The sequence below is a fragment of the Panthera uncia genome, assembly GCF_023721935.1.
Source record: "Panthera uncia isolate 11264 chromosome E2 unlocalized genomic scaffold, Puncia_PCG_1.0 HiC_scaffold_19, whole genome shotgun sequence".
NCBI classification, from domain to species: domain Eukaryota; kingdom Metazoa; phylum Chordata; class Mammalia; order Carnivora; family Felidae; genus Panthera; species Panthera uncia.
In genome coordinates this window covers 2,570,290-2,585,862 of record NW_026057588.1, presented here as the reverse complement: position 1 = coordinate 2,585,862, position 15,573 = coordinate 2,570,290, and the positions used below count along the sequence as shown (strand labels likewise).

Below are 15,573 nucleotides of genomic sequence, written 5' to 3'. Positions count from 1 at the left end.
TGCCTATATTCACTGAAGCTTTATTTCTAACAGCACTAAACTGGAAACAATCCAACCGCCCATTAACAGATGAATGGATAAAACAAACAGTGGCAAATCCATAAAGTAGAATACTACTCAACAATAAAAAAATAAACATTCATATAAACAACATTGAGGAGTCTCAAAATAATTATGCACTGTGGAAAATATCAGAAAAGAGTAGACATTTTATGATTCTATTCATGTAAATTCTAGACAATGCAAACTAATATGTTAAAGACAGTACATCACTGGATCCCTTAGGTCTGGTAAGAACAAGGAGAAATTATAAAAGGGCATGAGGTACATCACAGTTGTTCATTGTCATGATTATGGTGGTTTCATGGGTTTATACGTATGACAAGAAATTTCAAATTGTACACCTTAAATATGTATAGATTATTGCATGTCAATTATGCCTCAAAATTTCTAAAAGAGTAGTTCAGGGGTGCCTGGGGGGCTCAGTCGGTTAAGCGCCTGACTCTTGATCTCAGGTCAGGTCTTGCTATCAGGGTCATGAGTTCAAGCCCTGCTTTGGGCTCCATGCTGAATGTGAAGCCTTCTTAATAAATTGTTCAAAATAAAAAATCTGAATTGCCCACTTTTTGGAAACCAGCAGGTTTAACAACCTAACACTCCAACGGACAATCTCCATTCTTTCATTTCTCTGCCTTTAGAACAATGGACGGCCCTTGAGGGCAACAGCTCAGGAAGACAATGAGAATTCACAAACTAGATTATTTGCTCTAACAATGACTTCAGCTACAGAAGACACACAGCTGTGGTGGTCCTGGAATTCCTCACAAGCATAGTCACTGGAACATGCAAGGATGCACTTTTAGAAGAGGCATACACCATCTGGTTTGCTGCAGGCCCCTCCCCTGCCTGTTAATCACATCAAGAATATTAGTACCAGTTATGGTTGAAGCCTGGCTCCTGTTGTCTGACAGTGATGCCAGTCTTCAGAATTATAAACATCAGGACACTGACTCCTTTGTAGAACCTGGTGAAAAGCTTCCCCTCAACAGCACCCTCCAGGAGCAAGAGAATAGATTCACACCATTCCTAAAGGCACCGGAGCTTGGCAAAACAAGGGACCCCTCCTTAGAGTGTCCTATGGTCTCAGCAAGTATGGAGTCCACAAATTAGGACTATGAAGCACTGCACTGGTTCCTAGGTCTTGTGCAGCAATGCAAATTAGGCTAAAACTGGAATGAGAGCTACTCTCGGTCTTTATGTCGTCCCTGCTGAGGTGCACAAAGCTGGGGCCCCCACAAAAGCACATCCACAGAGTTCAATTCTGTTTTCCACCCACGCCAAACAGTGAACACCCCCCCCCCAAGATTAAAGGTACATTAAACAATAAGGCCTTTATTACTGCACAAACCAGAGCAATGAGGTAGATAGTTACCGGTTGATGACCTGAAGACTAGAAAAATCAATTACAAGTGTCATGTGAAACGAACAATTTCCATGAAGTAGGTAAGCCTTCCCTGCAAGCTTCCAACAGAGCCCACTCTTGGCCCAAACTGAGTCATATTCATACTTAACCAGAAAAGGGAAATGACTGTAAGGGCAAAGACTACTCAAGATTTCCTCCAGGGAATGGGAGAGGCCATAGACATTTGCCTTGCCTTAGGCACACTGGGGTTACCGATGAAGCAGTGTACAAGGTAGTAAAGTGGGATGACTTCTACTGGAAAAACTGGCAGTGGTGGCATTCGGGTAAGGGCCCTGGGTGGTCTGGACCGTGCAGTGCAGCCCCTGTAAGCCTCACACATGCCTATAAACTGAGGGGATATTTCGCCTCCCTCGATGCTTGGAGGTATGAGGTTCAACTTCAGGCATGTGGCTCCCTCACACAACTATTCAGGGCCATTAGAGTGAACAGGGAGACGGCATGTTTCCTTCAAATCTAAGCCCATTTTCAAATGTGGACTTTCTGGTGTTAGACAACATTGGAGGTTGGAATGAAGGATTTCCCGTATTTCCTACATTCACGGGCCCTCTCCTTGCTGTGAAATTTCTGGTGAAGATTGAGGCTAGAGCGTTGGCTAAAGGATTTGCCACATTTGCTGCATTCGTAAGGCCTTTCTCTAGTGTGAACTACCTGGTGTTGAATGAGAACAGATTTTTGCCTGAAGGATTTTCCACATCGGCCACACTCATAAGGCCTTGCTCCTGTGTGAATGTTGCAGTGTTGAGTAAGGCTGGTGCTTCGACTAAAGGATTTCCCACATTCATGACACATATAAGGCCTTTCTCCAGTGTGAATTCTTTGGTGTTTAGTGAAAATAGCTCTTCTGCTAAAGCGTTTCCCACACTGGCCACACTCAAAAGGCCTTGCTCTGCTGTGAATTCGCTGGTGTTCAACAAGGCTGTAGCTTTGTGTAAAAGATTTCCCACATTCAGCACATTCATAAGGCCTTTCACCAGTGTGACTTCGGTTGTGCCGATAAAGTTTGGATTTGGATCCAAAGGCTTTCCCACATTCTCCACACTCGTAAAGCCTTTTACTGGTGTGAATTCTCTGGTGTCTAATGAGAGCAGCTCTTTGGCTAAAGGATTTCCCACACTGGTCACACACATAAGGGCTTGCTGCGGTGTGAATTCTCTGGTGTCGAACAAGGGTGAAGCTTTGTCTGAAGGATTTCCCACATTCACTGCACTCATAAGGCTTTTCTCCAGTGTGTGTTCTCTGGTGCCTCACAAGATTGGATTTGCACGCAAAGGCTTTCCTGCATTCCTCACACTCAAAAGGCCTTTCTCCACTGTGGATTCTGCAGTGTTCAATAAGGTTAGAACACTGACTAAAGGATTTCCCACATTCACCACACTTATACGGCTTTTCTCCAGTGTGAACTCTCTGGTGTATAATGAGGGTGGCCCTTAGCCTAAAAGATTTGCCACATTCGCTGCACTCGTAAGGCCTTTCTCCAGTGTGGGATCTCTGGAGCCGAACAAGTGAGTACCTGCAGTGAAAAGCCTTCCCATATTTGCTAGACTCATAAACCCTTTTTCTAGTAGAGACTCTTGGGTGGTGAACAAGGCTGTGTTTGTGGCTGGAGGCTTTCCCACATTCACATGATTTGGAATGACTTTCTCCACAAGGAAAGGCCTCCCCACACTTGGTGATTTTGTTTGGCTTCTTACTGTTGAGAATGACCTGGTGCTGGAGAAAGCCCAAGGTGTCCGGGAACTCCTTTCCAACTTTCCTCCAGGTGAAGGGATTCCCTGACACATGGAATATGCAGCTCTTTATAAATGAAGCCCTGCCCACATCCCTCTTCTCTGCATTGTGATGCTCCCGAAGCTGGTACAGGTCTGCACATGCTCCATCTACATACACTTTCTGCCCAGGTAGATGGGCCAAGTGCAAAATGTCTTTCAGGATTGGGACACATTTCTCACAGGGGTGAGTCTTCTGGATGGAGGCACCTGCCTTTGGAATCCTGACCTGTGACAAAACTTCTATGGAAACACTCTGTTCAAAAGGTGTCTCTTCATCCTCCATCCCATGCCAACAAACTGAAAAAGGAGAAATACTGATGAGTCATGCTGACGATGGTGGGAAAGTATTAATCATGTTTGTTTTTTTTAAACTTTATGTATAACATGACGTTTTCTCATTTTACAAAACATTGATGGTAGAAAAGGTAGTGGACCTGAACAACACTACAGACCAAATGGAGCTAATAGACATATGCAGAACATTCCAATGAACGGCAGAATACACATTCTACTCAAGAGTGCAGGGAACATTCTCTAGGATAGATTATATGATAGGTTAAAAAAAGTCTTAACAAATCTAAGAAAACTGAAATCATATCAAGTATCTTTCCTGACCAAAATGCAAGAAAAAGTAGAAATTAATAACAGGAGGATAACTGGGAAATTCACAAATATGTGGAAATTAAAGAACATACTCTTGCACAACCAGTGATTCAAAGATTAAATCAAAAGGGAAATCAAAAAATATCTTTGGGCTCCTGGGAGGCTCAGTCGGTTGGTCATTCGGCTTTGGCTCAGGTCATGATCTTGCAGTTTGTGAGTTCGAGCCCTGTGTCAGGCTCTGTGCTAACAGCTCAGAACCTGGGGCCTGCTTTGGATTCTATGTCTCCCTCTCTCTCTGCCCCTCCCCTGCTTGTGCTCTGTCTCTTTCTCTCTCTCAGAAATAAAGATTAAACATTTTTTTAAATTAAAAAAAAATATCTTGAGACAAATGAAAATATAAACAATATACCAAAATTTATGGGATCCAGCAGAAAAAGTTCCAGAGGGAAGGCTATAGCAGATACATATCTATATTAAGAAAATATGAAAGATCTTAAGTAAACATTCTACCTTTGCATCTCAAAGAACTAGAAAAGAACTAAGCCTGATGTTAGCAGAAGGATGGAAATTAAAAAGGTCAAAGTGGAAATAAATAAAATAGAGACCAGAAGGACAATAGGAAAGATCAAAGCTAAGAATTTTTTTTCAAAAAGATAAAACTGACAAACTTTTAGTTAGACTAAGGAAAAAAAAAGAAGACTCAAACAAAACTAGAAATGAAAGAGAGGACATTACAATTGATACCACAGAAATACAAGGATCATAAGAGATGACTATTAACCACTATACATCAACAAATTGGATAACCTAGAAGAAATGGATAAATTCCTAGAAACAAACAACTACTAAGACTTAATCATGAAGAAATAGGAAATCTAGACAGACTGATAATGAATAAGGACATTGAGTCTGTAATCAAAAACTTCCCCTTTAAAAAACAAAACAAAACAAAACCAAAACCTTCACCCAAAAGAGAAGTGCAGGATTTGATGGGTTCACTGATGAATTCTATGAAACACTTAATGTCATTCCTCATCAAACTCTTCCAAAAAACTGAAGGGAGGGAATACATCCAAATTCATTTTACAAGGCCAGCATTACCCTCAGACCAAAGCCAGATAAGGATACTACAACACAAGAAAATTACAGACCAATATCCCTGATGTACCTAGATGCAAAAATCCTCAACAAAACATTAATAAACCAAATTCAACAGCACATTAAAAGGATCATACGCCACATCCAAGTGAGATTTACCTCTGGGGTGCAAAGATGGTTCAACAAACACAAATCCATAAATGTGATATACTACATTAACAAAATAAAGGATAAAGATCATATCATCATCTCAAAAGATAGAAAAGCATGTAACAAAATTCAGCATCCTTTCATAAACAAAAAACTCAACAAATCAGGTATGGAAGGAATGAATGTACCTCAACATGATAAAGATCACATATGACAGGCCCACAGCCAACAACATACTCAATGGTGAAAAGCTGAAAGATTTTTGGTGAAGATCGGGAACAAGACAAGGATGACCACTCTCACCACTTCTATTCAACATGCTACTGGAAGTCCTAGCCAGAGTGGGCAAGACAAAGAAAAACTTGTTAAAATAAATTAATTCAGTAAATTACGTTGCAGGATACAAAACCAACACACAAAAATCACTTGCATTTTATACGCTCACAAAGAAATTAAACAATCCCTTTTACAAGAGCCTCAAAAATAATAAAATACTTAGGAAGAGATTTAATCAAGGAGGTGAAAGATCTATATGCTGAGAACTATAAAACACTAATGAAAGAAATTAAAGATACAAATAAATGGAAAAATATCCCTTGTTCATGAGAATTCACATTCTCAAAATGTCCATGCAACCCAAGGCAATCTACAGATTCAATGCAATCCTTTTCAAAATACCAAGGGCATTTTTCACAGAAGTAGAAAAACAAGCAAAATTAGGGTGGAACCACAAAAGACCCTGAATAGCCAAGGCATTCCTGAGCATGAAGAACAAAGCTGAAAGCATCACACTTCCTGATTTCAAATTATATTACAAAGCTATAGTAATCAAAACAGTATGGTACTGGAATAAAAACAGACACATAAGCCAACAGAACAGAACAGAGAGCACAGAAATAAACCCCTAAATATATGACCAACTAATCTTGACAAGGGGGCCTTGGGGAAAGAGGAAATGGAGGAGTGATGGTACAAAATTTCAGTTATTAACATGAGTAAGTTCTGGAGACCTACTATACAGCAGTTTATAGCTAACAGTACCGTAATGTGCAATAGTTCTCCCTTATCTTTGAGGGATACACATTCCAAGATCCCTAGTTGAGACGTGAAGCTGCAGATAGTACTGAACTCTGTCTACATTACACTTTTTCGTATACATGCACACCTATGATAAAGTTTAATGTATGTTAGGCCGAGTAAGAAATTAACAATAGCTAATAAGAAAGTAGAACAATTACAATAATATACTATAATAAAAGTTATGTTAACGTGGTCTCTCTCAAAATTTCTTACTGTACCATACCTTCTTGTTGTAAAGATGTGAGATGATAAAATGCCTATGTGATAGGATAGACAAATGACACAAGCACTGTGACTTAGCGTGAGGCTACTACTGACCTGAAGATACATCAGAAGGAGGATCATCTACTTCCAGACTGCAGTGGACTGTGGGTAACTAAAACCATGGAAAGAGAAACCATGGGTAAGGGGGGACTACTGTATATTTAAAATTTGCTAACACACTCACACACACACATTCACACACAAATGATCAAGATAATAATAAAGGGTTGGGAGGAAATTTAGGGAGGGATGGATATGTTTATGGCTTTGCTGATGGTAATGTATTTATGGGTATATACTTATCCCCAAACCCATCAAATTGTATCCATAAAATATATACAGTTTTTAGACATGTCAATAATTCCTCAGTAAAGTGGTTTAAACATCATTTACTAAAAGGCACCAAAGCCGAAACCTCATCAACCTAATCATTACTGGGGCTCAAATTGTTATCTGGGGAATCCCACTACTTTTACACACTGTACTCCTATACTCAGGAAAGTAACCAGATATAAAACAGAAACAGATATGCCTCATTTGAACACTAGCCTTTCCTAAATTTCCCAGTGTCTTAAGACCCAGAAATATCCCATATTGGGCACAGATGCCCTAACATGATGAATACACTTAAATTAATGTAAGTCTCTGACAGAGATGGGCTCAATAAAATGAGATCCCATAGCCCCCCACCTCCAACCCAGGTAAAATGTTAATATGGCCCAATGTAAGTTAAAACAGGGCCTCCAGGGATTAAAACTTGTTATATAAAATCTAATAAATAAAAGAGAGTATCCTCACTACTCCTCTGTCCTACAACTCGATTGTACCTGTTCTTAAATCTAGAAAAATTAAAGGGTACCTCATGGTGGGCTACTGTAACCTAAATGTTGTTCTATCCACCAGGACCCCAAATCCAACATCAACATCATTTGCCCTTTGTGTTTCACATTTTATAGGCATTGACAAAGGAATGATTACTAACTAAAGTCCACAGTTTACATTAGGGTTTATCCTTTGTGTTTTACATTTTACCAGCATCAGTATTATTAAAACCACTGACTCTATCCGTAATTAAGCACTTGGAACACAAGGTGCCATGGACACAGTCATCTTGCCAGGGAGAGAGCAAACAAAGTTACGGTGCGTTAGGCTGACAGCAAGACTCCTGAATCCCAGACCCTTCCCTGCATGCCTGGAGCAATGGGACTTAGGTCTTGTCAGGGCAGTGCCCACAACTATGGTCCGCCACATGACATGTGTGCCAAGAAAATGGCGAAGCGAGCAGGACCCATGGTTTGGCTGCAGAAAGGGCAGAGCTGCCCGGGAGGTAAAAGACAATGGACAAAAACCAGGATACTGGGGTGCGTGTGAAGGCCTTACCCAGCGAAGCTATAAGTGCCAAGTTCTCCAGCATCGCATCGTGGTACAGGCGTCTCTGAGCCTCATCAAGGAGCCCCCACTCCTCCTGGGAGAAGTCAATGGCCACGTCCTCAAAAGTCACACAGCCCTGCCGTGACGGGGACAGATCATTCCTTGATCAGCTTTTTTACGACTCTGAGTTTCTTCACCCGGACATTCATTCCATGCTCCCTCTCCTTCCAGCGGTCCCCACTGTGGAAGACATATCAGGCCCTGGAGCCAGAGAGACCTGCTCTCTTCTCACAGTATCATGATCATTGTCACTGCCCACAGCAACAACCGGCATGTGGGCAGGGAGGTGCCATCTAAATATTGAGCCCGGCATTAGGACATACGTCCTCTTGTCTGGGGTCTCCCAGATTGTCCCTCCGAGACACAACCAAACACGGGCTCACTCTCCACCCTTACGTCCTCAAAGTCACGGCCCTAGGTCCTTCAGTTCATGCTCTCTCTCCATGAAACTACTTCCACCACACCTCTCTCATAGTCTTGCTCTGGAAACCACTTCTCCCCTCCTACCCAGAAGCATCACCCTGCTTATGGCAGGCATTACCTGCTTATGACATCCAGGTGGTGTTTGGCAAATTCCAAAAGGACCCAGCGCTACCCCAGACTTCCACTGATCCCTGCTACCGGAGGGGACAAAACCCGCTCGCAGGCCTCTCCACCCGGTTCTGCTCCTTGCTTCAACCCCAGCCACCAAGAACCACCTGCAGACCTCAGGACCCCAGGGCTCCCTTCCACTCGTGGTGCATGTGATGTCCCATCAGTCACTGCCTTCCTATCCATCAAACCAGCAAAGCCCAGCCCTGGAGGTCTCTTACCCCAGCCCCAGCGACGCTCCTAGATGATGACTTCTGCCCCGGTGCTAATTTGCCAGCCTGACTGAAACAGCTAGGATACACCAAGAGACACAATAAATTCCTGGTAAGTCCGCAGTACGAACAAACACTAGCGTGGGCCTCAGTGTCATCTTGTCTCAGTTACTCTTGTGCGCCTGCATTCCCCTTATGTCCATGCTTCCTGCGGAAGCCCTGGCCACCTGACAGGTTGTCCTCTCCCACAACCTTCCCACAGCCATTTCTCCCCCTCAGCTGTGTTTATGAGGCCCAGCACCCCACCCAGATGCCCAGGCATGACACTCAGTCACAGCTCCCAGCTTCCCCTTGCTGGGCAGCCAATACCTTTATCACGATGACAAGGATCCCCCTCCTAACTGTGACCCACAGCTACCCCCTGGTGCAGACACCACCACCTTCTGGATGTCTCCCTATTGAACCCCTTCTCAGAGTTCCAGACCTTTGTGGCCATCCACTAATTGTTCTCCACACGTGTTTCTCTGAAACATCTCCGAGTCTTAAGATAGCCAAAAACAAAACTCATCTCCCCAGTGAGAATTAATCTTACTACCAACTTTAATATCTTGGTTAAGGGAGTTTCCACCCTTCCAGCTGCTGAGCCCTACAACTCTTTACCTTTTTCTCTCTCTTTCTCAAAATCTGAAATTCTGGCCAGGCCTAATTTAAAAACTGATCCAGAATCCAACCAGCTCTCCCACTTCAACAGCCAGCACCCCGGTACAACCACCAGCACTCACCTCAAGGACTGCAAGTTGCCTGTTTTTCCCATCATCCCTGGCCCCCCAAGGGTATCTGCTCTCCCTCTTCCAGGCTGCAGCCTCAGGGGTCCTGATGAGACCGAGGTCAGATCACCTCCCTCTGCTCCAAACCTCCTATTTTCCCCATCACCTCCAGAAGAGACACCCAACTTTTCACGGAGCCATTCCAGGCCCGACCCCTTCCCATCTGCTCTGTTCTCTCTTCTCTCTCATGAGAAGAAGAGGAACTGCAGTTCCTTGAACAAACACACCTTCACCTCCTAGCATGAACATATTCCAATACCTCTGTCTGGAACAATCTTTTACCTCACTGTATTGGTTGCCAGCAATAGGGACCTCTCCGTATAACTTCCAGCCTGGATTCATGACCCTGGGTCTCCAGGCCCAAGAAGAGTGGAAGAGTGGCAGGCAAAGAGACTCAGGACACAATTCCAGAGACCAGGATGGGGGCTCAGGACCATTGAGGGCCTGGGATATCCTTCACTCACCTTCATACAGTCCATAAGTGCTTCTCTGGTCTTGGTAATCTGTGCAAGGAGGAGGGTCACCAGAGGGATGTAACCATGGCAGGGCTCCATGGGCTCCCCTGCACCCCTGCCCGGCCCTGGAGCCAGGTGACCTGGGATGACTGCATTCTCTCTGAGCCTCAGTCCCCAGTGCTGACTCTTACAACTGCGTGACCTTGGCCAAGGACTCAAACTCCCTGTGCCTCGGAATTACCATCTTCTTTCCGGTCTGTTCTAACTCTGAGTAACTTTTTGAAAACTTTGAGAAGCCTAATTCAGATCTTGTGCCTCTTCTATTCACAACCCTCCATGGCTCCCGGCATCCTGAGAATTAAGTTGAAACTCTTCATCTTGGCACTACAGGAGCATTTGCTCCTGGATCAATTGCCCCTGCAAACCGGTCTCTCTGCCTGTAACACTCTCACATCTCATCAACGGTGGCTTTCAGAAACGGGGACGAAGAAAGAAATGAAAAAAAAGAAAAGAAAAGAAAAAAAAAAGGAAAGAGAAGAGAAATGGGGACGTCACACATTATCTCCCCACTGACCCGGACCCCTGGGCCTGGGCCGTAGGGACGCGAGCAGGCACCTCGTGTTCGGGCCTTTAGGGCCTGGGTGGAGGAAGGGCGGGGAGGACCCGGAGGCCGCGCGTTTACCTGAGTCGGGTCCCGGGGCGCGGCCGCCGCCATCCGACTTTGTAGGTACAGAGGGGTCCTAAGAGGTTGGCGACAGAGACGGGACTCGTGCACAGTTGTCAACCACCGCCTCCGACCCTCAGACCAGCTGCTGTGCAGTGGGGACAACCCCACCCCTACCGCCTTCTGGCTCTCACCACCGCGGACCCGACTGCACGCTCCTAAAGGTCCCAGATCCCGGCTGCGCACGAAAGCAAAGCGACTGCAGCCTCAGGGGTGCCGGAAATCCCGCCCCGAAGCTCAGGTCCACACACGGAAACTCCCCTATTTCTGCGCGTTCATTGGCTGCACGCTCTGGGCACGCGGCACTGGCAATTATGGGTAATGTAGTCCCCACGGTGGCGCTCGGCACGAGGTTCGCGGAGCCCCGAGGCCACGTTTGCTCGCGGAGTACAGACACCGTCTAGGAAGGTGTGAGGAGAGGCCCCGGGACGGTCCCCTCGCGGAAGCTCGACCCGCACCCGGGCGCCCCTCGGCTGAGCGGGGTGGTCGTGGGCGACGTGGGCGGTCTCCCCCGGGGAAGCGCCCAGTGCCGGACGTGCCTACCCCCTCCCCAGTCCCGGAGCCGCTCCCCACGCGTCCCGGCCCCGCGTCTCAGAACGAGTTAAAAGACCCGGATCAGGCCCGGCGGCACTGTGTGCGCTTCCCGCGGGTCGCCCACAAAGGTCGGGATTTGGCCTCGGCGGGCACAGGTGCGCACTCTTCCCCTGGAGCCGCGCGGACGCGTCGCTGGCGGCTCAGGTCTGCGGCCCGAGGCGGGGGCGTTTTGCCCCCGGGATCCGCGGCGGGAATCCGGCGCCTGGAGCCCGAGGGCCCCGGGGGAGCCCTGTCGGGAGGAGCCCGACACCCAGGAACGTCCGCGCGCGCCCGCAACTCCCCGCTGTCCTTTGGGGGGCCCTCGGCGGCAGCTCGCGGCCCTCACCGCCCCCGGGACGCGGGCGGGCGCCCCCTGGAAGCCCCTTGGGTGGAAAGGGGGAACTCAGACTCGGGGGCCTCTGACGAGGTGCCCACGCCCTCTAGGTGTGTCCCCGGACTCCCGCGCTGCCCGGCCCTCCAGCCGAGCTTCCATGGGGCCCACCGGCACCTTGGGGTCTGAAGTTCCATCTCCGCTGTGCCCAGCCCACGCTGTCCCCGGTCAGATGCGACCTCAGATCACACCTGGCCCGCTGACCTGATGAGCATGTCTGTCTGCGGAGGGAAAGAATTAACCAGGTTCCCTCAGGGAAACAGGTGCACTGAGAGCCCCAAGCGGAACCTACCCTCAGCGTGGGCTCCTGCTGCATCCAAGACCCACCTGCCCCTGAGCCTAAGTCCATGCAAGCAAGGCCCCACCCGGGACAAGTCCCCGCCCCCCGTGCGGCTTCCCGCAGGGGTGTCTGGAAAGCAACCCAAAGCAATGGTGAATGCTTTTAAAACAGAAACTTGAAAAATACTTGATAAGTCAAAGGGTGAGAACCGCTTGTGGGGTAGTAGAATGGGGTGGCAACCTGAGTGTAAACAGCAGGGGGGTCATTGTTGCCTTTGTTCCCTGCAGGGTTCTAATAGCACCCTCACTGTGTGGCCTGTGCCATCTGCAGCGGTTCTCAGCCCCAGCAGTAGTAGTTCTTTGCCAGCCTTGTGAAGTCTCATCCAGCACCTGAACAGGTTAGTTTTTTTTTTTTTTTTTTTTTCCAGACACCTTGGCGACCCCACGCAGATTACTGAGGTTTCTTCAGTGCCCATACCCCGTTCTCTGTTGGGCTTACGTAGGGATTCCAGACTCCTCCTCACCCTGAGCTCTGAGTACATGGAAATCCACAGAGTACAGCATGAAACTTCTAACCTATTTAAGGGCTGGAAGAAATCTTACTTGAAGTAGGAGCCGCTTCTAGAAGTCTTACTTGAGTTAGGAAGGTTATCTTTTGAGTTGAATAAAGGAGGAAGAAAATCCCAAAGTAACGGGCTCAAGCCATATATTACCTTTATTTCTAACAGGATGTGTCTGTTTCCTGTTGGGTATATATTTTGCTATGTGTAGTTTACTCACACTGGAAGAAAGATGGGTTTCCTTGACTTCATTTGGGGAATGGAAAAGAGAGTGGAGGAGGGAATTTAATGTGTGGGCTGCAAGGTTGATTGGGATGGGCAGTGGGGAAGATGATTCTGGAGCATCAGGAAATGGAATAGAGCATTAAGGAGGTGATAGAAGCAAGAAAGTTTTCCTTCTAGGTGTTAGTCCCTATTTATATACTGATGGAAGGTCAGTAGATAGGGGAAAATAGGTGAGGAAAGGGATCATGGAAAACAGCAGGTGTGAATTACTTAAAATGTTAACAGAATGGTTCATTAGGGAAATTTTATCCAGAACCATGATGAGGTATCACTCCACATCTACCAGGATGGCCGTGGGGCAGAAATGGTATTGACAAAGCCTTAGAAAAATTGGAGAAATTGGAGCCCTCATCTGTTGCTGATGGGAATGTAAAATAGTGCAGTGTGAGATTGAACAATGTGAAAACCAGTTTAGCTGCTCCTCAAAAACTTGAATGTGGAAATACCATTGGGCCTAGCATTTAACACTCCTGGTATCCAACCCAAAGAATGGAAAGCAGGACTCAAACAAACACTTGTACACCAATGGTCATAGCAGCACTCTTCACGATATCCAAAAGGTGGAAACAATCCAAGTATCTGTTAACACAGGAAAGGATTTTAAAAATGTGGTATTTTATACAATGGAATATTACTCAGCCACAAAAAGGAATGAAGTTCTGATACATACAACAAGATGGGTGAAACTTGAAAACATTATTCTAAGTGATTAAAGCCAGACCCAAAAAGATAAATATTATGATTCCATTCATAGGAAATACCCAGAATAGTCAAGCTCATAGAGACTGAACATAGGTTAGAGGTTAGCAGGGCCTAGGTAGAGAGGGGAATGGGAAATTATTGGTCAGTGGGTACATATTTTCTGTTTGGTTTGATTTTTTTTTAAGTTTCACGTGTCCAGCTATAAAATAAATAAGCCACAGGGACAAAGATACAGCATAGGGAACAGAGTCGATAATATTGTAATAACCCTGCATGGTGATAGATGGTGGCTGCACTTACGGTGAGCGTTGTGTAACGTATAGAGTTGTCAAATCACTATGTTGTATACTTGAAATTAACACAACTTTATCTGTTGTATTATTTTCATATATAAATTGTATTTTCACACATATATGTGAACTAGAAACAGATAGTGTTAATGGTAGTAGACACAGAACACTGCAGATTTACTTAATGCCACTGAATCGTATACTTGAAAATAATTAAAATGGAAAACTTTATATTACATATAATTTACTGCTATATATACACCAAAACACCTGCAAAGTGAGAGATTTTGTCTAAATCCCCAAACTCACAATTTTTCCTCTGTTCTACTATTTCAAAATTTCATGGATTTTTCTATGGATGAAGCTAAAACAATTTGAGTAATGTTTGTGTAAACAATTTACATAATATTCACGTGCTCCTATTATAGGGTTCATGAGTTCTAGGACCTAATTGTTTCAGTCTACACAGCATAATACTTTCTTATCAAAAATCTGAAAATTATTGATCCCTAAATATTAGCAGATGATGGAAAGAATGATTGAATTTCCCGTAGAGAACAGAGTCTTATGGTCTCAGCCAAATTAGCAAAAGCTGTTTACCTCGCCTAGCCGATAAAACAGAACCAGTTTTGCAGTTTACCAGTGACACGAGTATCACTGAAAATGAGCACAAAGGGACTGAATGTTGAGAAACATAAAGACAAAAATATAGAGGCATCCACCAGCCACTGGCCTGAAATAGCAAATAGAATCATCCAAACAGACAAAAGAGAAGACAGTGAGTAAAAAGAGAGAAAGCAGCTCACAAGGATCAAAATGGTGTGTGTGGCTCTGGCCTCGGGAGAAGGTCTAGGAGAATGGCTGTTGCTGTGAATATATTGGACCTGTTGCCTGTGCCTGTGTAGGAAAATAACCATGGAGCCACTAGCCCAGACCATGAAGGCCAAACATGCAAGGTCAATTGTAGAAAACAGGGCTGTCACTATAAACTTTAAAAATCTGTCTGGATTTAATGAGGAGCAGTATTCATAATTTATCTTCACACTAAGGTTTTTACCGTGCGTTGGACCAGCCATTTTAATAGGAACAAAGATGCTTACCAAGAGATGCAGGATCCAGCAAAGGCAACAGCACAAGTAAATGCACTTTGAAGATCTCCTTCTGAGCTCCATCGAACTAAAGACATTGAGGCGAAGCCTAACGGCTTGGAAGCCACTGAGGAGGGAGGTGGTACTGAGGCAGACCCCCCTGGCTACTCTGTGGAAGTAGAAGAAAAACTTACATCCGGCCTCATTCAGGAAATATGTTGCTCCAAAAGCTGCCATTATATGAGGGATCCCTCTGGAGAAAAGCACCAAGGAGTTGGCTAAGACCAGTTGATTGAGAATCACGTCTGTGGGTCTCACCTTGTGTCCAGTGAGCAGAGTGAAGTTATAAAGACAAAGAAGGGAGGAGTTTCCAAGGATTCCCACTCCCAGCTGAGTGACTAAGGTAATCCCGATTTGCCACTTGACAGAAGCCATCACGTCATCTATGGAACATTGGTTTTAGTTGCAGCCAGAGGAATGCAGTTTGACAAACAAAAAGAAATATTTACCACCAAACCCAGTAGCCTCCAGCGCTAAGCTTAGCACATTCTTTCTAAATTTAAATAAACACTATAGTGGTGCCTGGGTGTCTCAGTCGGTGAAGCATACAACTTCAGCTCAGGTCATGATCTCACGGTTCATGAGTTCGAGCCCAGCGTCTGGCTCTGTGATGACAGCTCGGAACCGGGGGCCTGCTTCAGATTCTGTGTCTCCCTCT

The 15,573-nt window shown here is 45.5% G+C and overlaps 2 protein-coding genes across 2 annotated transcripts; both read right to left on the bottom strand.

The window, feature by feature from the left end:
* Positions 1 to 7,974, bottom strand: LOC125915842 (zinc finger protein 416-like). Its single transcript, XM_049621882.1, has 3 exons — positions 7,828 to 7,974; positions 6,502 to 6,559; positions 1 to 3,549 (listed from the first exon to the last, which is right to left on the bottom strand). Exon 3 carries the CDS (start codon positions 3,533 to 3,535, stop codon positions 1,970 to 1,972), a length of 1,566 nt encoding a protein of 521 aa, XP_049477839.1. The 5' UTR covers positions 3,536 to 3,549; positions 6,502 to 6,559; positions 7,828 to 7,974; the 3' UTR covers positions 1 to 1,969.
* A 6,398-nt stretch (positions 7,975 to 14,372) lies between these two features.
* Positions 14,373 to 15,290, bottom strand: LOC125915869 (vomeronasal type-1 receptor 1). Its single transcript, XM_049621920.1, has one exon. The coding sequence runs from the start codon at positions 15,288 to 15,290 to the stop codon at positions 14,373 to 14,375; it is 918 nt and encodes a 305-aa protein (XP_049477877.1).
* Positions 15,291 to 15,573: the final 283 nt, after the last annotated feature.